Source organism: Dendrobates tinctorius, unplaced genomic scaffold, assembly GCF_039654945.1.
Source record: "Dendrobates tinctorius isolate UK_male_01 unplaced genomic scaffold, ASM3965494v1 ptg000029l, whole genome shotgun sequence".
NCBI lineage: Eukaryota > Metazoa > Chordata > Amphibia > Anura > Dendrobatidae > Dendrobates > Dendrobates tinctorius.
The window spans coordinates 14725197-14750960 of record NW_027361697.1 but is presented as its reverse complement, the minus strand read 5'-3'; the positions used below and the strand labels follow the sequence as shown (position 1 = coordinate 14750960).

The 25764-nt window shown below is 40.4% G+C and overlaps 1 protein-coding gene across 2 annotated transcripts in view; it reads left to right on the top strand.

Moving 5' to 3' along the window:
• Nucleotides 1–25764, top strand: part of DPYD (dihydropyrimidine dehydrogenase) — a 1593199-nt gene that overhangs the window by 722463 nt on the left and 844972 nt on the right. For both annotated transcript variants that reach the window (XM_073571402.1, XM_073571401.1), the window contains one exon: nucleotides 9224–9434. In XM_073571402.1, the coding sequence (XP_073427503.1) occupies nucleotides 9224–9434 (211 nt within the window). The remainder of the gene's footprint in view (nucleotides 1–9223; nucleotides 9435–25764) is intronic.

Genomic DNA, 25764 nt, shown 5'->3' with positions numbered 1-25764 from the left:
GTTTTCATTGTTTTAATTTTCTTCCCTTAACTCTTTATGATATAAAAGTCAGAAATGTTGCAAATTTCAAACTAGTAAAATTGGGCTTATACTAGAATTACATTTCTTATACTGTACAGATTACTTCCTTTGCAGTCTCAATTTCATCTGAAGCAATGACAGATAATATCTCTATACACAGTACAATTTACAATAGGTGACGGTCTCAGCTCACCTCCTCCCTCCTGACCTTTGCTCAGATTTTAGCATGCTTGGGTATCACTTCTATACCAACAAATAGGTTATGAGTCCATTTATTGCTCCCATTCTTTTTCATATCCATAGTGAAATGAAAAAAATGATAAGCAGATTTTTTTTTAAATTAGTTTATTTAAAAAGGACCAGTCATTTGCTTAAAAATTTGAGTTGCTTTGCAAAAATTTCTAAGGCTTTGTGATTTTGCCAATCTTTTTATTTTGTGCAGCATCTTTCCATTGTAGAGATATTGACATTTGTTGGTTTTGTAGCACAGCATGTCAAATCTCTGTTTGCAGACCAACTGGGTGATGCTTCAGATTTTCCCTTGGGGGGGTGTGCTTTCACCCCTCCCAGTTTGTCAGTCATTATATAACAGATGAACTAACAGTCTAGCAGTCTCAGATGCTCCTGAACTGTAATTTTCAGCATCTGAGAGATAGAAATCAAAGTAAAAACTCCAAGACAAGACTCTGAAGAAGTGGTCAGTTGGACTGCCATCAGAAATTTCACTTGCTGCACTCCAAAAGCAACAAATGTAATGAAAAAAGTGGAAGACTCATAAGCGTTCTGGGATACTTTCTTCAAGATAATTAGCTCAATTATATTTGAGCAAGTGACAGGCCCTCTTTAACCATTTCACTACCAAGGGTGGTTTGCACGTTAACTCCCAGGCCAATTTTTACAATTCTGACCACTGTCCCTTTATGAGGTAATAACGCTGAAATGCTTCCATGGATCCCTGTGATTCTGACACTGTTTTCTCGTGACATATTGTACTTCATGTTAGTGGTAAAATTTAATTCAAATAACTTGCGTTTATTTGTGAAAAAAATGGAAATTTGGCGAAAATTTTTAAAATTTCACAATTTTCAAACTTTGAATTTTTATGCCCTTAAATCATAGAGATACAGCACACAAAAAACTTGATAAGTAACATTTCCCACATGTTTACTTTACATCAGCACAATTTTGGAGCCAAATTTTTTATTTGTTAGGAAGTTATAAGGGTTAAAAATTTACCAGCGATTTCTAATTTTTGCAACACCATTTTATTTTTACGGACCACATCACGTTTGAAGCCACTTTGCGGGGTCTATATGATAGAAAATACCCAAAAGTGACACCATTCTAAAAACTGCACCCCTCAAGGTGCTCAAAACCACATTCAAGAAGTTTATTAACCCTTTAGGTGCGTAACAGGAATTTTTTTAATATTAAAAAAATGAAAATTTAACTTTTTTCACAAAAAAATAAGTTCAATTTTTTTTATTTTACCAAGGGTAATGAGAAGTTGGACTGCAAAAGTTATTGTGCAATTTGTCCTGAGTAAGCTGATACCTGATATGTGGGGGGGGAACCACTGTTTTGGTGCATGGCAGAGCTCAGAAGGGAGGAGCGCCGTTTGACTTTTTCAATGCAAAATTGGCTGTAATTCAGATCGGACGCCATGTCGCATTTGGAGAGCCCCTGATGTACCTAAACAGTGGAAACCCCCCACAAGTGACCCCATTTTGGAAACTAGACCCCCCAAGGAACTTATCTAGATATGTGGTGAGAACTTTGAACCCACAAGGGCTTCACAGAAGTTTATAACGTACAGCGGTACAATTAAAAAATCATATTTTTTCCACAAAAATGATCTTTTCATTCCCAATTCTTAATTTTCCAAGGGTAACAGGACCCTAAAAGTTATTGTACAATTTGTCCTGAGTACGTTGATACCCCACATGTGGGGGTAAACCACTATTTGGGCGCATGGCAGAGCTCGGAAGGGAAGCAGCGCCATTTGACGTTTTGGCTGGAATTGAGATCGTACACCATGTCGCGATTGGAAAACCCCTGATGTACCAAAACAGTGGAAACCTCCCTCAAATGACACCATTTTGGAAACTAGACCCCCCAAGGAACTTATCTAGATGTGTGGTGAGAACTTTGAACCCCCAGTGCTTCACAGAAGTTTATAATGCCTGGGCGTGAAAATAAAAAAATTGTATTTTTTCCACAAACATAATCTTTTAGTCACCAATTTTTTTTATTTTCCCAATGGTACCAGGAGAAATTGGACCCCAAAAGTTTTTGCCCAATTTGTCCTGAGTACGCTGATACCTCATATGTGGGAGAAAACTACTGTATGGGCACACGTTGGGTCTCGGAAGGGAAGTTGTGACGTTTTGGAATGCAGACTTTGATGGAATGGTCTGCGGGAGTCATGTTGCTTTTGGAGAGCCCCTGATGTACCTAAATAGTGGAAACCCCCCACAAGTGACCCTATTTTGGAAACTAGATCCCCTAAGGAACTTATCTAGATGTGTGGTGAGCACTTTGAACCCCCAAGGGCTTCACAGAAGTTTATAATGCCCGGGCATAAAAATAAAAAAATTGTATTTTTTCCACAAACATGATCAATTAGTCCCCAATTTTTTTATTTTCCCAAGGGTAACAGGAGAAATTGGACCGCGAAAGTTGTTGTCCAATTTGTCCTGAGTTCGCTGATACCTCATATGTGGGAGAAAACTACTGTATGGGCACACGTCGGGTCTCGGAAGGGAAGTAGTGACGTTTTGGAATGCAGACTTTGATGGAATGGTCTGCAGGTGTCATGTGCGTTTGGAGAGCCCCTGATGTACCTAAACTATTGAAACTCCCCACAAGTGACCCCATTTTGGAAACTAGACCCCCCACGGAACTTATCTAGATGTGTGGTGAGCACTTTGAACCCCAAGTGATTTACAGAAGTTTATAACTCATGGGCGTGAAAATGAAAAAATCATTTTTTTCCACAAAAATGATATTTTTGCCCCCAATTTTTTATTTTCCTAAGGGTAACAGGAGAAATTGGACCCCAAAAGTTGTTTTGCAATTTGTCCTGAGTAGGCTGATACCCTATATGTGGGGGTAAAACACTGTTTGGGCGCATGGCAGAGCTTGTAAGGGAAGGAGCACCATTTGACTTTTTCAACGCAGAATTGGCTGGAATTGAGATCCCACACCATGTCGCGATTGGAAAACCCCTGATGTACCAAAACAGTGGAAACCCCCCTCAAATAACACCATTTTGGAAACTAGACCCCCCAAGGAACTTATCTAGATGTGTGGTGAGAACTTTGAACCCCCCAGTGCTTCACAGAAGTTTATAATGCCTGGGCGTGGAAATAAAAAAAATTGTATTTTTTCCACAAACATGATCTTTTAGTCACCAATTTTTTTATTTTCCCAATGGTAACAGGAGAAATTGGACCCCAAAAGTTTTTGCCCAATTTGTCCTGAGTATGCTGATACCTCATATGTGGGAGAAAACTACTGTATGGGCACACGTTGGGTCTCGGAAGGGAAGTAGTGACGTTTTGGAATGCAGACTTTGATGGAATGGTCTGCGGGAGTCATGTTGCTTTTGGAGAGCCCCTGATGTACCTAAATAGTGGAAACCCGCCACAAGTGACCCTATTTTGGAAACTAGATCCCCTAAGGAACTTATCTAGATGTGTGGTGAGCACTTTGAACCCCCAAGGGCTTCACAGAAGTTTATAATGCCCGGGCATGAAAATAAAAAAATTGTATTTTTTCCACAAACATGATCAATTAGTCCCCAATTTTTTTATTTTCCCAAGGGTATCAGGAGAAATTGGACCGCAAAAGTTGTTGTCCAATTTGTCCTGAGTACACTGATACCTCATATGTGGGAGAAAACTACTGTATGGGCACACGTCGGGTCTCAGAAGGGAAGTAGTGATGTTTTGGAATGCAGACGTTGATGGAATGGTCTGCAGGTGTCATGTGCGTTTGGAGAGCCCCTGATGTACCTAAACTATTGAAACTCCCCACAAGTGACCCCATTTTGGAAACTAGACCCCCCACGGAACTTATCTAGGTGTGTGGTGAGCACTTTGAACCCCCAAGTGATTTACAGAAGTTTATAACGCAAGGGCGTGAAAATGAAAAAATCATTTTTTTCCACAAAAATTATATTTTTGCCCCCAATTTTTTATTTTCCTAAGGATAACAGGAGAAATTGGACCCCAAAAGTTGTTTTGCAATTTGTCCTGAGTAGGCTGATACCCTATATGTGGGGGTAAAACACTGTTTGGGCGCATTGCAGAGCTTGTAAGGGAAGGAGCACCATTTGACTTTTTCAACGCAGAATTGGCTGGAATTGAGATCCCACACCATGTTGCATTTGGAGAGCCCCTGATGTGCCCAAACAGTGGAAACCCCCAATTCTAACTCCAACCCTAACCCCAACACACCCCTAACCCTAATCTCAGCCTTAACCCTAGCCCTAACCCTTAACCTAGCCCTAACCCTAGCCCTAATGGAAAAATGGAAATAAACACATTTTCTTTTAATTTTATTATTTTTCCCTAACTAAGGGGGTGATAACGGGGGTTTGATTTACTATTTATGGCGGTTTTTATATTTGGCAGCTGTCACACGCTAAGAGATGCTTTTTATTGTAAAAATAGTTTTTCCATCACCACATATTGAGAGCTATAATTTTTCCGTATTTTGACCCACTGAGTCATTTGAGGTCTTATTTTTTGCGGGACAAGTTGATGTTTTTATTGGTATCATTTTCGGGCACGTGACATTTTTTGATCGCTTTTTATTACGATTTTTGGGACGCTGAATAAACAAAAAGCAGCGTTTCATGAATTTCTTTTGGGGGTGCATTTACACTGTTCCGCGAGCAGTAAAATTGATAAAGCGGTTTTATTCTTCGGCTTGGTATGGTTACAGTGATACCTCATTTATGTCGTTTTTTATGTTTTGGCGGTTTTATGCAATGAAAACTATTTTATATAAAAAAATAATTATTTTTGCATCACTTTATTCTGCGAGCTATAACTTTTTTATTTTTTTGCTGATGATGCTGTATGGCAGCTCTTTTTTTGTGGGACAAGATGACGTTTTCAGCGGTACCATGGATATTTATATGCATCTTTTGATTGCGCGTTATTGCACTTTGTGTTCGGCGGTATGATAATAAATCATTATTTTTTGCTTCATTTTTTATTTTTAATTTTTAAGGGGTTCGCTAAAGGGGTTAACTAATGGAACAGTTTTATAGGGCAGGTCGTTATGGACGCGGCAATAACAAATATGTGTACTTTTATTGTTTGTTTGTTTTTATTTCCAAAAAATAAATTTGGGAATATTTTTTTTTCTAATTTATTTAGCGATTTTTTAAAAATTATTTTTACACTTTTTTTTATATTTCTTTAACTTTATTAGGTTGTCCCAGGGGGGACATCACTGTCCTGTAACAGATCGCTGATCTGTCACAGGCATAGACGCAGACTTCCTCATGCCTGCGCTTTGCAGGCACTGAGGAAGTCAGCTCCCTACAGGCCCCCAAAGGTCCTTGTCGCCATCTTGGATCCAGGGACCTGTAGGGAAAGAGACACCCGCAGGAGTGCTGCACATTGCACTGCTGTGGGAGGCTCAGGGAAGCACGGAGGGAGCCCCCTCCCTGCCGATGCTTCCCTTTAACCCCCAGTACACCGCGATTGTGTTTGATTGCGGTGTGCAAGGGGTTAACGTGTCGAGGGCGGTCTGTGACCGCCCCTGACACATTGTGCCGGGTGTCAGCTGTGATAATCAGCTGACATCCGGCCGCGATCAGCGGCGCTCACCACGTGGGCACCGCTGATCGCATAAGGCTGGAGTCACACTAGCGATAAAATCGGATGAATGTAATGCGATAAAAAATCGCATTGCATTCGTCCCAATGTTATTCAATGGTGCTGCTCCCATCATGCTTTTTTTATCGGATCCGTTCCTCGGACCGAGACAATCGCAGCATGCTGCGATTGTCACCGATTTTCAGATTGGATTCGACAATGCAAGTCTATGGATGCGATTAAAAAACGCATTGAAAATGCACCACACGTGTGACTTGCGATTAAATCGCAAGACTTCTCCAGGTCAGCAGGAAAGAGCATCAGGCATTGGCATTGGATGTCAATTTGATGCTTAGATGCGAATAAAATCGGTTCATCACCGGAAAATGGGATGACAGACGGATCCCTGGACAAGAATTCTTTGTGCGATTTCGTACCGTTAAAATGGGACCGATTTTTTATTCGTTGTGTGTGACTCCAGCCTTAGACGTAATATTCCGTCCATGGGACTTAGGGCCCAGGTCACATGGACGGAATATTACGTCCAATGTAGGAAAGGGGTTAAAGAAGCACTCCCAAAAATATTATATTTGCTAAACCTGTCTAAATATATGTTGTGTAACACAAATGCAATAAAATACTTACCAATCACCATGAAATGAGGACCAGAAGAGCACTGTAAACCAAAGAAGACTGGAATCAATAAGTATTTTATTACAAACATAGAGGCAACTTCAGCTCACCCATGGCATGGAACCTTGCAGTGCACCAAGGAATAATCAGCAAAGGAAGAAAATATTCCAGCAATGGGAGGAGATCCATAAAAACTAAAAGTTTTTTGAAAAATCCCCAATTCCGTAAAAACCTGTATTAGGTAGTGAACTGCAATTATATATCTTATTGCACTTACATTACACAATACACATATTCAGACAGGTTGAGCAGATAAAAAATTGCTTGGGAGTGCTTCTGTAACATATAGTCCTGCTTTAAACAATAGGTCACTATTACCAATTCTCTGTAGCATAAAAAGAAGTGCTTCTTTCTAGAGTCAATCAATCTTCATGAATCAATGCTAATACTTAATGTCTTGTCCTTATCACTCCTGACTCATTCATTATCAGTCATTCCTTTTAACTAATTTTTTTTAACACAGTTCATCACTCATCCTTTACCCCTTATTTAAAATACAATTCATAATTTTACTTTTTGCTTATAATTCTGTTGTTCTACATTTATTAATTCTTTCCGATAACACAGTCCCTGTGCCAGGGGCAGACCAGAGAGGCTAGGAAGGAAACGTAAAGCGAAATAGGGTCTTATCCAGTTTATACAGAGTGTGTAAACCTATGGTATTCTTACCTGGTGGGGTGTTGTGTGACCCAACTACTAGTAACATGAAGATAACAGCCACAGCAGAATCCAAGCAATATAAGGTATAAAATAACAGGGGGACTGAATTTGGATAACCACATGTGGTTGTCCTGAAGAAGAGCAACCTTGACGCAATGACAAAAAAAAACACCTTTTTCCATCCTTGGTCATGGACTCTGTTATTGACAAATCCAGATGTGCAAAACAAATCCACTCCCCCTGTTATATTATAGAGGCAGAAAGAAAGCAGAAGACCTTACAGCAAGCACATATTAGATATATTATATATCAGATTATCAATGTGAACCCCTATTTCTAACAATCTACTAGTGATTGGTAGTGATTTAGTAAAAGCGGGAAGCTACTTTTAAAGAGGTTGGGCACTTTCTAATTATTTTTACAAATGTCCAAAGATCTTCCATTAAATCCAGTTATTAAAGAGGTTGTCAACCATTAGGACAATCCCTTCTCAATCTGTATGTTTTCCTCCATTAAAATATAAACACCTTTACTCGTCTCCTGTGCCGGTACAGTTCCAGCAGTGTCAGCACTCGTGTTCTTGGGACTCATGTGAGGTTGTTATGTCACATGAGCCTGACGGACAATCAACACTGGCATCTCTGTCAATGCTTTTGAATGTATAAGTAATAGGCCGCCAGCTGCTTCTCTCAATTCCTGTTGATTGCATATACATCCTAAGTCAGTAACAGCGCTTATTCGGCATGTGGCTCACATGACATAGCAACCTCCCTTGAGCCCCGGTAATGCAATGCCAACACCACTGAAATGGCACCGCGGCATGGGAGGTGAACATAGGTGTTTTTATTTTCACTGGGGGTAAACATTCGGATTGAGAAGGGGTTGTCCTAGTAGTGGACAAACCCTTTAATATAATATAGTTGCCACAATGAGGGCAATTTTTTTTCAAAGTAATTGTTAGAATTGTGGCTCAGTTTTTAGCACTGAATTTCGGGATTCAAATCCCACTAATGACACATCTGAAAGTAGTTTGTATGCTCTCCCCCCGTGTTTTTGTGGATTTCTTTCCACACTCCAATGACATTCTGATAAGAAATTTAGATTGTGTGCCCCGATAGAGAGAGTGATGACAATGTCTGTAAAGTGCTGTGAAATTAATGCTGCTGTATAAAGAAGTAAAATAATATTAAAAAAAAGTGTTGCCCCTTCATAATATGCACTCCAGTTCTGATACATGTACAGCCTCCATTGAAGACCTCTGATGCACAGGTCTCTTTATGTTCCCCTCTTTCAACAGCTTTGTCCCAAACTGAGGCGCCCTTCAATGACATGGTGGCACTTTTAAAATGAATGAATTGGTATTGTTGTGGTAATTACATTATATTAGTAAATAGGTTCAATTAATGTTCACTGGACATTTATAAAACAAGTAAGAAAGTGGCTAATCATTTTTAAAAATTCATATCCCCTTTACTACTAGGCTTTTGTGAAAATGTGCGAATAGTTATAATAAAAGAAAAGAAAAAAGGAGATAAGAGGGCATACAGTAATAATGTATTTTATAAGTGAAATTGGTGCAGTGAGGGGGTTGCTCACCTGTTTTGGTTGTGCATGTCACAACTCCAATAAATGCCCGAAAATTATTTAGCTGCTGCAGTCAAGTCTGCAGAAAAAGAAGGATCTTCTGCATGTAGATCAAGGAGAAGCAGGTGTTAGACATTCTGGTAGACCGCGCTATTGTGAAAAAAGGAGTAGTTCCATGTGTGGTAATATTTCAAGTAGCTTTTGTTAACGCGTGTCAGGCTTATGCTGAATCCTTTCAAAAAACGTATGTAGTTTAGTTTTGAGAAAGGGTTTGGTACGAACTTAAAATGTGTTAATAAAAGCTACTTGAAATATTATCACAAGTAGAACTACTCTTTTCACAGCAACGCGGTCTACCAGAACGTCTATCTCCTACATCTAACAGTTATAATGACGTATCCAATTACAATTTCACTTTTTTTTTCTTGCAGGTAGAGTTAGCCAAAGAGGAAAAGTGTGAATTTCTCCCATTCTTATCACCTCGTAAAGTAATTCTCAAAGGTGGCCAAATTGGTGGAATGGAGTTTGTTCGAACAGAACAAGACCAGGATGGCAATTGGATTGAAGACGAAGATCAGATTGCTAAGTTAAAAGCCGATGTTATCATCAGTGCATTTGGATCTGTGCTAAGCGACCCTACAGGTACAGTGGATGCCTTATATAGAAAAAAATAGGCAAATGGAGAAAAAAAAATCTAAAATTCTTTATGAATGTTTTCATTGGTTAAACATTCATCTTATTTCCCAATACTCTAAATAAGGATTTCAAAATCAGTGAGTCTCTCGAATAGAGTAACCCCTATAAGTATCCACCAATCATTTTTTTATTATTATTTATTCCTTTTCATCTTTAATTTCCAGAGAATCAAAATCATAAAGTCGATAACAACAAAGGCTGTGATGGGCGAGCAGAACATACATTTTTTAATGTTTGTATTACAGGATTTAATTCAGAAGTTCTAAAGGCAATTTGGCTACTGAAAAATCGTTTTCATTTGTTCCTTTCTCTTTGTGTCTTTGGCATAAATAAAGCCAAAACTGAATATAAAATGCTCCGATTGTTGGGCATTCATGGAATATAACTAACACATTAAGATTTTAAATATTTATTCCTAAATTTTTATGCTTATTCAGGTAGCGTACTTTGTATAAAAACAAATGTATGTATTAACTTAGTAACATATTAATGTTAAATACATTTAACCAGAAAACTTGATTTTAAGCAAGAAGTCATTTTCTATTGACAAATTCTCTTTCACTGTCATAGCCACTAATTTTCTAATCTGAGACATAGTGAAGAGACAAATGTGCCTACATGTATCTAAGTAAGGTGAGCAAAGGTATATCATCAAAAAGATTTTTATTTCAGTCTTTCAATACAAAAAGTGAAACTCATATATTATATAAAGTCATTACTAGCAGATTGATCTATGTCAAGTGTTTATTTCTGTTAATGTTGATGATTATGGCTTACGGCCAATAAAAACCCAAAAGTCATTATCTCAGTAAATTAGAATAATTCATAACACCAGCTTGAAAAAATGATTTTAAAATCCAAAATGTTGGCCTACTGAAATGTATATTTAGTTAATGTACTCAATACTTGGTTGGGGATCATTTGTCATCAATTACAGCATCAATGGGGCATGGCATGGAGGCGATCAGCCTGTAGCACTTTTGAGGTGTTATGGAGCCCCAGGTTGCTTTGATAGCATCCTTCAGCTCATCTACATTGTTGAGTCTGGTATCTCTCATCTTTCTCTTGACAATACCCCATAGATTCTTTATGGGGTTAAGGTCAGGCGAGTTTGCAGGCCAATCAAGCACAGTGACAGTAATGTTTTTAAACCAGAAATTGTTACTTTTAGCACTGTCAGCTTCAGCAAAGCTGGTTAACAAGAATAGATGAGTCCCCACGTCGTATTTTTAAATTATTTGAATAACTAATTAAAATAATGGCATGAGGTCCCCCCCCAGCCTTAAAAAAGCAGCCCACAGATGCTCAGAAATGGTACATCGATTAAATGCACCAATTCTGGCGCTTTCCCCGACTTCTAAGCTGAATTTGCATGCCCTCTTCAGATCGCAGCTGCTAAGCCCCCTTTTAATTCCTTTACTCATTGGGTCATAGGATATTATTTCTAGAGCAAATATATATATTTTTAAACTATTAATATATCATACCTGCCCCATGCCGTAATCCATGTCTGGGGGAGAAATAGTTTTCAACCTTTACGGTGCCAAGATGCAACCGTCCAGGCTGAGAACCACTGGTGACTGAGCTGCTGCGAGTGCAGCCTCATTGACTAGTGGTGACATCACTGAGGCTGCATTCCCAGCCAGGCTGCTTTGCGGTGACCTCGGTGAGATCCCAGCTAGCACCATGAGAAAGTCGCACAGTACAGAAGTGAAATTCTCCCAGTGAACTCACCTCTGCACCTTGTGACTTTCTCACGGTGCTAATGGGAATCTCACCGAGGTCACTGCAGTTAAGCCCGGCTAGGAAGGCAGCCTCAGTGATGTCATCGTTAGTCACTGAGGCTGAGTTCGCAGCAGTTCAGTCATAAGTGGTTCTCAGCCTGAACGGTCAAATCTTGGCACCGTCCAGGTTGAATACTATTTCTCCCCAGACAAGGATTACTGCGTGGGACAGAATGACAGGCAGGTATGGTATATTGTTGTGTACAGAAGAACGAGTGCTTTGGTGAAAATTAGGCAAGGTTGTAAATATAGCTTAATTAAGATTATTAAAGGAGTCTGTGTCTTTCTTTCAGTAAAGGACTTTTTTCACAAAGTCTGTGTTTTCATACAATGTGACTATGGGGTGTTTAATGGGGCGTCTTATTGACGCCTCTCCATTACTAACCTTGGGGCTTGATGTCACCTGACAATACAAAGTTGACCTCAACCTCCCCAACTATCACCCACTTGCCATCGCTACAGGGCAAGTGGGAAGAGCAAGGCTAAGTGCCAGAATTGGCACATCTTAGAGATGTGCTTTTTCTGGGGCGGCTGAGAGCTGATGTTTTTTGCTTGGGGGCAGTATCAATGGCCCCTTCTATGGCCATTAATATTAGCCCGCAGCTGTCTGCATAGCCTTTGGTGGTTGTTAATTATAGGGGGACCCTATGTCATTTTTTTAGGGTCCCCTATTTTAATAGCCATTAAAGGCTAAGTATACAGCTGTGAGCTAATATTAACAGCCTGGGAAGCTCTAAGGGTATTAACCCATTACTAGGCTATAAACATTGGCCACCAGCCGATGGCTTTCCCTCTGCTGATTACTAAAATTACGCAGGAGCCCAAGCCATCTTTTTCAGAAAAATAATATTTTATTAATTAAATACATGTACAGTAAGCTGCGCACACACTGTACTAACTAATTGTATTTGTCACGGACATCTGTATATCTACCTATTCTATATGTACTTGTTGCATGTAATCCATTTCTTCTATCCTGTCGGCTCCTGCTGTGATTTTACACTACCGCGGCTGCTGAATTGCTGGCTTTTCTAGCTATGTAATATATATATATATACACATTATATGTGTGTGTGTGTCACTGACATCTATATATATATATATATATATATGTAATCTATGTGTATATATATATATATATTTTCTGTTCTAACCTGTCAGTGTGATTTTAGTGAACACAGCACATGAAGTACCAGCTTTTATTCTTTTACCAAATGTTACCGACTTTTTCTGATTGGTAACACAAGCATTTTTCTTACAATCAAGAATCTGAATGTACCATATTCGTGCCGAATTCATGTTTGGCGATCATTTTCTGAACATATTCGCTCATCACTAGTAACAACAATGCTTCTCATCCACTGCCGATGATCTTTTTTGGAAGTGGTAATGTCACAGTTACAGTGCAAGTGATCACTTCACTCAATCACTGGTCTCCGTGGTCTTTTGATCTTTACAATTTTTTTCTCACTTGTCATCCACATACGATCTGTTTTTTTTACAGCAGCAGCTATTAATCATTTACAAGACCATTTGCAGTTTCCTACTTTACAGAATTCTAATGCATCTGTAAAAATTGGATGCTATACTGCCGTAGTCCATGTTTGGAGATAAACAGTTTTCAACCTGGATAGTGGCAAGATGCAAATGTCCAGGCTGAAAACCACTGAGGAATAAACTGCTGTGAGCGCAGCATCAGTGACCAGCAGTGATGTAATTGAAATTTTCACAGTCACAGAGGCTGCATTCCCAGCTGGGCCCTTGAACTGCAGTGACCTTGGTGAGATCACCGCTAGCACCATGATAAAATGTCTCACAGTGCTGTGCTGATCTCACCGAGGTCCCCGCAGTTAAAGGGCCTGGCTTAGAATGTAGACTCAGTGACCAGTGGTGACCTCAATGACGTCACTGCTAGTCACTGAGGTTGAACTCGCAGCAGCTCATTCCTCAGTGCTTCTCAGCCTGGATAGTCACATCTTGGCAGCGTCCAGGTTGAAAACTGTTTATCCTCAGACATGGATTATGGCAAGAGACAGAATGATGGACAGGTGAGGGATATGGTTGTTTTTTATTTTCTATTTATTACAGGAGATGAGGGCTTCAATGGAATGTGCGTTAGGTGAGTATAACTGTGTTTGTTATGATGGATATGGTTGTTTTTTATATTTGTTTTATTACAGAAGACAATGGCTTCAGTGGAATGGGTGATGACAGGAGTATGGTTTAATTTAAATTCATTAAAGGAATCTGTGTCATTCTTTCTATTAAAGAACTTTTATTATCTGGCTTTGTGTTTATCTACAATGTAACCATAGGATTAGTAATGGATAGGTATCTTATAGATGCATCTCTGTTACTAATTTGTGGGCTTAATGTTACTGGGCAATACAAAGGTGACATCAATCCCACAAATATGAACCCCACTTGTCACCACCACAGCGCATGTAGGAAGAGCTAAGCAAAGTGCCAGAATTGGCACTTTTAATAGATGTGCCTTTCCTGAGGTGGCTGTGGATGGCTATGTTTAGCCAGGGGGGCAATATTCAGGCCCCTTACCAGCCTGAGAATACCAGCTGTCAGTTTTAGCTTGGCTGATTGTTAAATATAGGGGGATCCCACGTCATTTTTTAAAATTATTTATTTATATAATTTAAATATACGGTATTGGGACCCCTCTATTCTTGATAATCAGCTTTGCTGAAGCTGACAGCTGGGGAAACCTCAAGTCATTTTTGGGGGGTCCCAAATTTTAATTACAATGAAAGGGTTAGTATACAGCTGTGAGCTAATATTAATAGCCTGAAAACCTTTATGAATATTGTCTATTTCCCAGAATATTAACATCAGCCCCCAGCTGTCGGCTTTCCCTCTGCTGTGCCATTAGAAAGATCCTGAGAGCTCACAGCAAATGAATTCAGTTCAAATCACTGATGTTGGTGCTGCTACAACCTTTCTGATGGCACCGCAAGTGTGAGAATTTTTCACACGCTCACTGTGATGTCAGTCAGGTCATAGGAGTTCAGTGGTAGCACATGCTGCTCAGTGTCTCTCTGCTGGATGGCAGGCTGTATATTTGCATCATGCAATAATGCTACCTGCCATATAGATGGAGCAGAGATAGATCTGTCAGTGGACAAATGGATTATTATCTTCTCAGTAGAAAGGTAAGGAATATTATGGTTTATTATTTTAATTCTGTTTCAAGAGACATTGAAATAGATGCACCTTTTCTGGGATGGCTGCAGGCTGCAATTATTAGGCCGGGGGGCCAATATCCATGACCCTTCTTTACCAACCTGAGAATACTAGCCCCATCTCCTCTCGCTGTTAACAGTTGAATGCAACTCTCAGCACTGTCCCCTGCTAGAGCTGATCGCCGCACAAGCAGGGGATAGTGATACGAGCTGTATTCTTCAGCACCATGTACAGGAGAACAGCTCAAACAGTACCTCTGAATTCCAGGAGCCAGTATGTATCACACTGATGACACAGGGATGTCATCTGCGTGTCATCAGTGTGCACATGTGCTGGATGTTTTGCGGACCATACTGCTACCAGAACCACTGACGTCTGAAAGAGCCCTTAGTGATCTCGGTCATTTATCGAACTTTGGCAGACTTTTCCTGGTTTTTAAGGAAAAAGCTCAGGAATCCGAACATGAATCCGAATGTGCCACTATCGTTCCGAATTTGAGATTGGCGAACATTTTCCAAACAAGTTCTCTCATCTCTACTAAGCAGTCTAAAATGGCATGTAGGTCATAAGAAGGTGAATGAAGTTAAGGTTTCATACTTTGACATCTGCAATCTGATATCACCATGAGAGGTGGTGAGTTTTCCTTCTATGGAAGTCTTCAAACAGAGGCTGGACAGACATCTGTCTGAAAGGGTTTAGTGAATCCTGCGCTGCATTGGGCAGGGGGTTGGATGTGATGACTCTTGAGGTCCCTTCCCACTCTAACATTCAATGTTTCAATAATTCAATTTCTTTTTCCAGAGAAGCACATGTCTTTCTTATATGTAATTGGGCTGCTAAGATTTATGGGTCGGACACGGATCTGCATGAGACTCTGCCTCCAGAACTTATTATAAATAATAGTGTGATATGTAATGGCTGCTCTCTGCTCTCTTGATTTCAATACAGAGCTGTGTGTGTTTATAACTGACACATCAGCAGGTTCCTCTCAGGGATTCAGCTTCCATGTCACAGGTGGACAGTGTTACAATATTGTTGTAATACAGCAGAGCTGTGAGAGCTGCAGCCACTAACATGTTTGTAAGGAGACAAAGCTGGATGTGTAAAGGTGGGGAATGGATAGGGTGTGGTTGTGGATTCATAAAAGGAGTGTAATTATGGTGAAGTGCTCAGCAACTGATTAATTCTCCCACCTATTTGTCATTAAAAGTTGTAGAAATATATATATATATATATATAAAATTAAAACAACCAGAATTTGCACCAATTTTGCTAAACATTGCAGAAGACAACAAACTTGAGTGAGTCGGAAAGTTTTAAGTCAAGTGTGATAAATCATCCAACTATCTGAAAGACATACAGTATAAAACTATATGTCTTTCACATACAAAAAAAACTTTAAGTATAATCAAAGCTGTATATAAGCCTCCATCTGTTCATCATCCAGGACGTTATAATAGACATAGAGGTTTTCCCCTTGATAATAGCATGTGGAATAATCCCATATATGCCTCAGTGTTGTTGCATAATCATTGCTAAGCCATAAAGAAGTTATTTGTTTTTAACAAGAACAACCAGGAACATCAGTAAAAATCATACAAAGAACCTCTATTCTGGTTCCCTTAACACCTTGAATGTATTTTATATAACTAATGCACTGTCACACACAAAGCATACGTTGTTACTCTCGATACTTAGCTTCCATCCCTGGTGTACTTGTGAAACCAATAAATGTTGAGGCTTCTGCCAAGTTGGAATCTCTTGGAGAAAAAAATCCCAGCATTGAGATAATATAAAGAAATTATCGTCCTTCCAGGCCACTGATGAATCATACGCAGAACCATATGGGCAATCTGGTATTACATCTGCCTCTACCAGACTCTGTACATAAACAGGTGTTCACTTTCCAGTCCTACAAATATGTGCTGCCCATACATAGTGTGAGTTATGTTAACAAGAAAGGTTTGTACAGAAAGATCTTGGCTCTTAATAATCCCTTGTTTTCCAAATTAGCATGAGAACGTTATTGTCAAAGTGATATTTGTTTTCGTCATATGGTTATGTAGCGATTTTACAGATTTTTACTACTTTTAGCAATTGATCACAAAGAGGTCATAGCAATTTCTTGTGGGTGTATTTCTTATACATAGTGATGCAATCCAGTTGACATCTGTTTTATAACTAGAACATAGTTTGCACATCATTTTTTGCCCGACCTCAAAAATGGATACTGACTGTACCTGTTATTTTTAACACTGAAGTCTATAGGAAACAGATAATAACAGATGATCTTCCTCTATGCCATATAACTAATTTATGTTTCGTCAAAGGAACTGTACTTTTTTATGCTGAGCTTACATTTTTATGAATACCATTTTAACCCCTTACCAACATATAACATACTGGTAAGTCATATGCCAGCTCCATGACTTTGATGTGGGTTCACAAGCCAAGTACATATTTTCACCAGAAGATGATAGCTGTGATAAAATCAGCCATCATCTGCCTCTAACAGCTGCCGATAGAGCGGAGCTTCCCCTGTGGTTGTCAACCTGTTAAATGATGCTGTCAATCTCTGATAGCAGCATTGATAGCGTGCCAGCTTGCGGGATGTGCAAATTCTAATTTGTCATCAGCACACCCATGATGTGTTTCCGGGGCACCAATGGCTGCCATGATGACCAGGGTTTTGCTGGAGACCCCTGTACCTATCATGATGGCACTCACATGAAAATGAATCTGTGGCTGGTATTCATAAGAGACCCTGATCTTTGCTATATACAGAAATGCTGTGGCATCTCTGTATATATCACAAGCGATCAGTTCACTCAGTTCACCGCATGTTTAAGTCCCCTACGGGGACTAACAAATAGAGTGAAAAGTAAAAAAAGTTTTAAGAAATACAAAAAAAAATAAAAAAATCTATAGAAGTTAAAATTGCCCCGACTTTTTCCCACTAAAAACTAAGAAATAAAAAAATGTTAAAATACACATATTTGGTATAGCAGCATTCATAGAAAATATAAAATCAATTAATCCAATTGGCAAACAGCATAATGAGAAAAATATGAAAATGTCAGTGTTCTGTCCTCATTAAATGAAGCAGAATTCAAATAGCTATACAGGCAGCTAAACCGCTATACTGGGGGTCCAATAAGGAGACTGTAGGTTGAATCTGTGCTTTATTGAACGTGGTGGTATATTGGTGCAGTGAAACAAACTACAAACAAAAACATATATGCATACAATCAATACTGGGTTCATCAGAGATTCATATATACATAATGCATCATCTGCACTAATAGCTAACCAGGGGAGAACTAACTAAGCAGGGTAGCATGAGGCAGGAATTGGATACAGGAAACATAAGAACATACCAGCGATGCTGTCACAAGGGGAGAAGAGAAATGAGATGCTTCCTGAATGCAGGCTGAAGGAAAATGGTGGACTGGAGGGAAAATGGGGACTGAACTAACCATAATCCTTTGCAAAAGGCTACCAGGGTGCAATGCAACCTTACCAGGATGCACTGCCATGGAGGGAAATATACAAGCATCAAAGGTGAAAGTAAAACTACACAATAGACTGCGGTTATGACTCTGGCCGTTAGATGGAGCCAAAAACACTGGAAACATTTACAAGCAGATAATTAGGGATTATGAATTAAATGTCGGAGACAGAACAGTCAGAAATTATTGATATGGGCCACTGCAACAACTAAAGAAAATGTAATAAGAGGCAATTGCAATATTGTATCTACCCCAGTGTGATATTAATAAAAAAGGCATAGAAAATAGGCCGTCATATAGCTCCATATCACAAAAATTGAAAACTTAACTGATTTTTGGGTATACAGTATATATTTTTTTTTAACAAATTTCTGAATTTATTTTGGCCACTTAAACAAGACAGAAACTATACATGTTTGGTATCTCCGTTATCATACTGACCTGGAGAATCATATAGCTAGGTGATTTTTACTGTAAAAATGAAAGTGCAAAAGTGGAAAATTGCCCAGTTGGGCATGGCTTAACATAGATAAGGCATTTTGATCTTTTTAGTTGCATGTTATGTGGGGAAGTGAGTGTCTGAAAAACATCCATTCTAGTGTTTCAACTCTACTTTTTTCTATTTTTTAGCATTTAACACAAGGTTAAAATACCATATTTTTATGACTAAAATATGCACCGGACCACAAGACACACCTCAAATTTTGGGGTAAAAATACCAGAATTTTTTTTTTATAAGATGGGGGTTCGTCTTATTGTCCAAATTTAAGATATCTTACCTGACGGCTGGTGGTGGTACAGCAGTGTCACAGGAGGCATGGTCCCATCCTCAGGATAAGTCCAGTCAGGTGTCAGCGGTGCTGATGTTCGGTGTGGGCTGTGGGGAGTGCACCTTAGCAGGGTCCCTTCCTGCTAAGGTGGGCGATGCAGCAGCCTGGTGTCCACAGGGGGTTGCAGCAGTGGTGTGGTGGTGACAGAGGTGCAATGATGCTGAGGCGTGGTGGGCAGTATGGTGTGCACCTGAGCAGTGTCCCTTCCTCAGGTGTGGTGATGCCGTGAACTGGTGTCCATGGCGAGCAGCAGAGCCTGGGTAATCATGGGTTTATTGGTGGCAGTGGCCATCTTCCTGAGGCCATGTGTGTGCAGATTGAGTACTCTGCTTCCCAGGGCTTCAGGAAAGTGGCCGTGGGAGACAGTGCGTGTGTAGATGGAGATCGCAGCGGCCATTTTGCTGAAGCCGAGATCTTAATCTGTGAACTCGGCTTCTGGAAAATGACCGCCGTGATCTCAATCTGCACATGCGTTGCCTCCCGCAGTCAATTTCCTGAAGCCCGGGAAGCAGAGAAAATCTGCACATGCACGGCCTCAGGAAGATGGCCGCCGTCACCGAGAAACCCGTGACTCACCCAGCTCTACTCTCCATGGACATCGGGCCACGGCATCACACACCTGAGAAAGGGACCCTGCTCAGGTGCATGCCATACCGCCGACCGCACCTCAACATCGCTGCACCTCTGCCGCCGCCACACCACACCACTGCTGCAACCCCCCGGTAAGCCTGCGTTTGCACTATAAGGCCTGTTTCACACTTACATTTTTTCTGTCAGTTGCAATCTGTGAAAAAGGCGGAGAACGGATCCGTGTCTGTTAAGATACTAACGGGTGCCACCGGACCGTTGTTTTGACGGATCCGCCGAAGTCTGCATTTTAAAGAAACCGCAGCCTGGGGAAAAAGGAGAGAGAGAGAGAGAGAGAATTTTTGTCGCCACTCCCAGAACAGCATTTCATAGTTAAAATGCTTCCCGGCGTGAAGCTTCCGGACATGCGCACAGCAAAATAGCGGATCGTCAAAGAAAAAAAATGTTGCAGTGTCTGTCCCATCCGCCCGGGAGATGCTGAAATCTTGGCAGATCCGTCAAAAAACGGGTGGGACGGACGAACATCAGTCAAGATCCGCCACTAATGTAAGTCTATGGGGGAAAAAACAGATCCGTCCCTTTTTTGGCGGATCCGTTTTTTTCAAAAATTGGCAGATTTTGACTGACGTCAAAAAGCGGAAGTGTGAAACAGGCCTAAGACCTACCCCCCATTTTCCTCACAATTATTTTTGGGAAAAAGTGAGTCTTATAGGCCAAAAAATATGGTAATTTAATATTTTGTTAGATTGGAAAATTTCAGTTTTTAAATGGAAAAATTAGGTGATTTAAACTTTTATATCTTAAAAAAATGTGTGGTTTAAAACTTAAACCCCAATATATGGTCTAAGTATTCTCAATGTTATATATTTTCTACTGCAGTAATGCAATTCAAGTTTCATATATTTCATGTTTTCATGCTATAGCGCTAAAAAGTGCTACTTTTTGTTGGTTATAAATGGAGATGGCTACTCTTAGTAAGCATGTGTTCACACTTGATTTCTGTTTGATTGTGCAAGTCAGGCTTTTGATATCTTTTTACCAAATATGCTGCTGTTATTATTAACAACATTATTATTTTTATTTTAAAACTAGGAAAAGGGGGTGATTTAAACTTTTATAATTTATGCAGTTTAATTTAATCCCTTTTCAACATGTGCGGTAATAGTGCGTACATGTCGGACTCCCCGGACTGTTTGATGTGGGCTCTGACACAAAACATGCACCTTTCCGGGCACAAGACAGATGATCTATACTGCTGAAATGCGTATCTCTGATAGCTGCATTTAACTCATGCTTACAGGAAGCACGTCACTAATCTCACCCATCAGTGACCCCGTCTCATGATCGCGGGTCACTGATGGGTCGGCATGACAGCCAGAGGTCTGTAGCAGACCTCTGTGCTTGTCATTGCCAGATTGCTATGAGCATCGCCCATGGTTGGTGTTCATAACAAGTGAGCATTTCTGCTACACTCTGGCAATCTGATCATTGCCTGTGTGTAGCAGAGGTGATCAAAGTACTGCAGCTTCTAGACTCTCTTGGAGACTATTAAAGCATGCAAAAAGTAAAAAAAAGTTTTAAAAAATATTAAAAAGGTCAAATCATCCCCCTTTCGCCCCAATTTAAAATAAAACAATAAAAAAATAAAATATACACATATTTGGTATTGCCGCTTTCAGAATCACCCAATCTATCAATATAGAAAATTAATTAACCTGATCACTTAGCGGCGTAACGAGAAAAAAATTAAAAATACCAGATTTACTTTTTTTGGTCGCTACTACACTGCAATAAAATGCAATAATGGGTGATCAAAACATTGTATCTACACCAAAATTGTATCACTAAAAATGGTCGTCCAAAAAATAAACCCTCACCGAGCCCCAGATCAAGAAATATGGAGACGCTACACGTTTTGGAAAATAACGCCATTTTGTTTTTTAACAAATTTTGGATTTTTTTTCACCACTTAAATAAAAAAGAACCTAGATATGTTTGGTGTCTGTGAACTCGTAATGACCTGGAGCATTATAATGCCAGGTCAATTTTAGTATTTACTGAACATAGTGAAAAAAAAAAAGAAAACAAATGTGGAATTGCACTTTTCGGGGAAATTTTGTCCTATTTTCCAGTACACGATATGTTAAAATCAATGGTGTCGCAAAAAATTTTAACTTGTCCCACAAAAAACAAGCACTCACATGGCTATGTTGACTGAAAAACAAAAAAAGATGGCTCTGGGAAGAAGGGGAGCAAACACAAAAATGGAAAAATGGAAAATGACCCTGGGGTTAAGGGGTTAATTGATATTTTATAAAACTTTTTTATTTTTTATTTTGTTTTATTCCTCTATTGTTGTTGAAGGCAATTTTCTGGCTTTGTATCACAGCCAACATCTGCCAGGTATAATGCGAGCTCAATTCTTGAGCCAGCACCATAAACACGCCAAGACCTTACATTTCCATCATGTGGGCGTGAAAAAGGGTTAATGTAGCTAAACTGACTACTGTATTAGTAACCAAGTAAGATGAAGAATCAAGGCAGTGTTCAGATGTTTACTACGTTTTTGTTTTCTTCATTCTGATTGTATTTTGTAAAGTGTAACATTGCATTTTCTTCAATTTATTGTATTCAAACAGGAAGCAAAACTCTTACAATTCAAAATCAATGTAATATTGGAATAAAAACATGGCATTGTTCTATACTCTGTGCCTGTTGTAATAAGCCATTTCCAGGAGTTTATAGTGTGATCATAGAAAGATCAGGTCACCTGCACTGTATTGCTTGCTCATTCCCTAGAGTTCTGTTTCTTCTAGTACAGCGTAAATGTGTCCTCTTCTGCACTACTGAATGTAAAACTCATAGCGATAAGGAAGTGACAGGTTTAATAGATTTCATAGGAAAGAGAAAGCAGAGATATCACTTCAGTAATATCAGGCTGCACACTACAACTGAACAATTCCTCAGTCTCGATTGTTAAGGAACTGTTAAGCCTAGGAAATATATATATATATATATATATATATATATATATATTAGTATATAACTACAGCTATATCTCTATATAGATGTGCAGAAATATTTTATATCTACGGAGCATATGTATACTATGTGTGTATATATACTGTATATATATATATATATATATATATATATATATACAGTTGTGGCCAAAAGTATTGACACCCCTGCAATTCTGTCAGATAATACTCAGTTTCTTCCTGAAAATGATTGCAAACACAAATTCTTTGGTATTATTATCTTCATTTAGTTTGTCTTAAATTAAAAAAACACAAAAAGAATTGTCCTAAAGCGAAATTGGATATAATTCCACACCAAACATAACAAAGAGGGTGGGCAAAAGTTTTGGCTCTGTTCGAAAATTCATGTGATGCTTCTCTAATTTGTGTAATTAACAGCACCTGTAACTTACCTGTGGCACCTAACAGGTGTTGGCGATAACTAAATCACACTTGCAGCCAGTTGACATGAATTAAAGTTGACTCAACCTCTGTCCTGTGTCCTTGTGTGTACCACATTGAGCATGGAGAAAAGAAAGACCAAAGAACTGTCTGAGGACTTGAGAAACCAAATTGTGAGGAAGCATGAGCAATCTCAAGGCTACAAGTCCATCTCCAAAGACCTGAATGTTCCTGTGTCTACCGTGCACAGTGTCATCAAGAAGTTTAAAGCCCATGGCACTGTGGCTAACCTCCCTAGATGTGGACGGAAAAGAAAAACTGACAAGAGATTTCAATGCAAGATTGTGCGGATGTTGGATAAAAAACCTCGACTAACATCCAAACAAGTTCAAGCTGCCCTGCAGTCCAAGGGTACAACAGTGTCAACCCATACTATCCGTCAGCGTCTGAATGAAAAGGGACTGTATTGTAGGGGACCCAGGAAGACCCTACTTCTTACCCCGAGACATAAAAAAGCCAGGCTGGAGTTTGCCAAAACTTACTTGAAAAAGCCTAAAACGTTTTGGAAGAATGTTCTCTGGTCAGATTAGACAAAAGTAGAGCTTTTTGGGCAAAGGCATCAACATAGAGTTTACAGGAGAAAAAAAAGAGGCATTCAAAGAAAAAAACACGTTCCCTACAGTCAAACATGGCGGAGGTTCCCTGATGTTTTGGGGTTGCTTTGCTGCCTCTGGCACTGGACTGCTTGACCTTGTGCATGGCATTATGAAGTCTGAAGACAACCAACAAATTTTGCAGCATAATGTAGGGCCAAGTGTGAAAAAGCTGGGTCTCCCTCAGAGGTCATGGGTCTTCCAGCAGAACAATGACCCAAAACACACTTCAAAAAGCGCTAGAAAATGGTTTGAGAGAAAGCACTGGAAACTTCTAAGGTGGCCAGCAATGAGTCCAGACCTGAATCCCATAGAACACCTGTGGAGAGATCTAAAAATGGCACTTTGGAGAAGGCACCCTTCAAATATCAGGGACCTGGAGCAGTTTGCCAAAGAAGAATGGTCTAAAATTCCAGCAGAGCATTGTAAGAAACTCATTGATGGTTACCGGAAGCAGTTGGTCACAGTTATTTTGGCTAAAGGTTGTGCAACCAAGTATTAGGCTGAGGGTGCCAATACTTTTGTCTGGCTCATTTTTGGAGTTCTTTGTGAAATGATCAATGTTTTGCTTTTTGCTTCATTCTCTTTTGTGTTTTTTCATTTAAGACAAATTAAATGAAGATAACAATACCAAAGAATTTGTGATTGCAATCATTTTCAGGAAGAAACTGAATATTATCTGACAGAATTGCAGGGGTGTCAATACTTTTGGCCACAACTGTATATATATACTAGATGGTGGCCCGATTCTAACACATCGGGTATTCTAGAATACATATGCAGTTTATTTTTGAAGATTTAATAATAATGCAATAATGCACCCCCCAATCCTGATATGTATGGCTCTCACAACCCCAATCCTGATATGCATCCTACCCCTCAACCCCCTATCCTGGTAAGCATGGTCCCCTGACCCCCCAATCGTGGAATGCATGGTCCTCTCACCCCCCAATCCTGGTATGCATGGTCCTCTCACCTCTCTTTCCTGATATGCATGGTCCTCTTACCCCCCTTTTGGGGTAAGCATGGTCCCCTCACACCCCAGTCCTGGTATGCATGGTCCCCTCACCCCCCTATCCTGGTATGCATGGTCCCCTCACCCCCCTTTGCTGGTATGCATGGTCCTCTCACACCCCAATCCTGGTATGTATGCTCACCGTCACCCCTTTTCCTGGTATGTATGGTCCCCTCACCCCCCAATCATGGAATGCATGGTATCCTCACCCCCCTTTCCTGGTATGCATGGTCCCCTCACCCCCCCTCTCCTGATATGCATGGTCCCCTCACCCCCCAATCCTGGTATGCATGGTCCTCTCACCCCTAAATCCTGGTATGCATGGTCCCCTCACCCCCCTATCCCGGTATGCATGGTCCCCTCACCCCCCTTTCTTGGTATGCATGGTCCTCTCACACCATAATCCTGGTATGTATGCTCACCGTCACCCCCCTTTCCTGATATGTATGGTCCCCTCACCCTCCCAATCCTGGTATGCATGGTATCCTCACTCCCCTTTCCTGGTATGCATGGTCCCTTCACCCCCCTTTCCTGATATGCATGGTCCCCTCACCTCCCAATCCTGGTATGCATGGTCCTCTTACCCCCCTTTTGGGGTATGCATGGTCCCCTCACCCCCCAGTCCTGGTATGCATGTTCCTCTCACCCCCCAATCCTGGTATGCATGGTCCCCTAACCCACAATCCTGATATGCATGGTTCCCTCACCCCCCTTTCCTGGTATGCATGGTCCCCTCACCCCCCTTTCGTGGTATGCATGGTCCCCTCACCCCCCTATCCTAGTATGCATGGTCCCCTCACCCCCCTTTCTTGGTATGCATGGTCCCCTCACCCCCCAATCCTGGTATGCATGGTCCCCTCACCCCCCAATTCTGGTATGCATGGTCCCCTCACCCCCTATCCTGGTATGCATGGTACACTCACCCCCCAATCCTGGTATGCATGGTCCCCTCACCCCCCAATCCTGGTATGCATGGTCCCCTCAACCCCCAATCCTGGTATGCATGGTTCCCTCACCCCCCTTTCCTGGTATGCATGGTCTCCTCATCCCCCTTTCCTGGTATGCATGGTCCCCTCACCCCCCTTTCCGTTTAGCCGTGACCAATCAGTGCCGTGGCCCTCTGTCCGCGACCAATCAGCAATGCAGCCCTGTACAAAAATATTAAAAATTAAAAAAAAGTTATTCTCACCTTCTGATGGCCTCCTGTCTTCTTTCCAAGCGCTCGGCCTCACGTTCCTAGTAATGCTTTGTGGCTTAGACCGCTGATGACATTGGTCCTC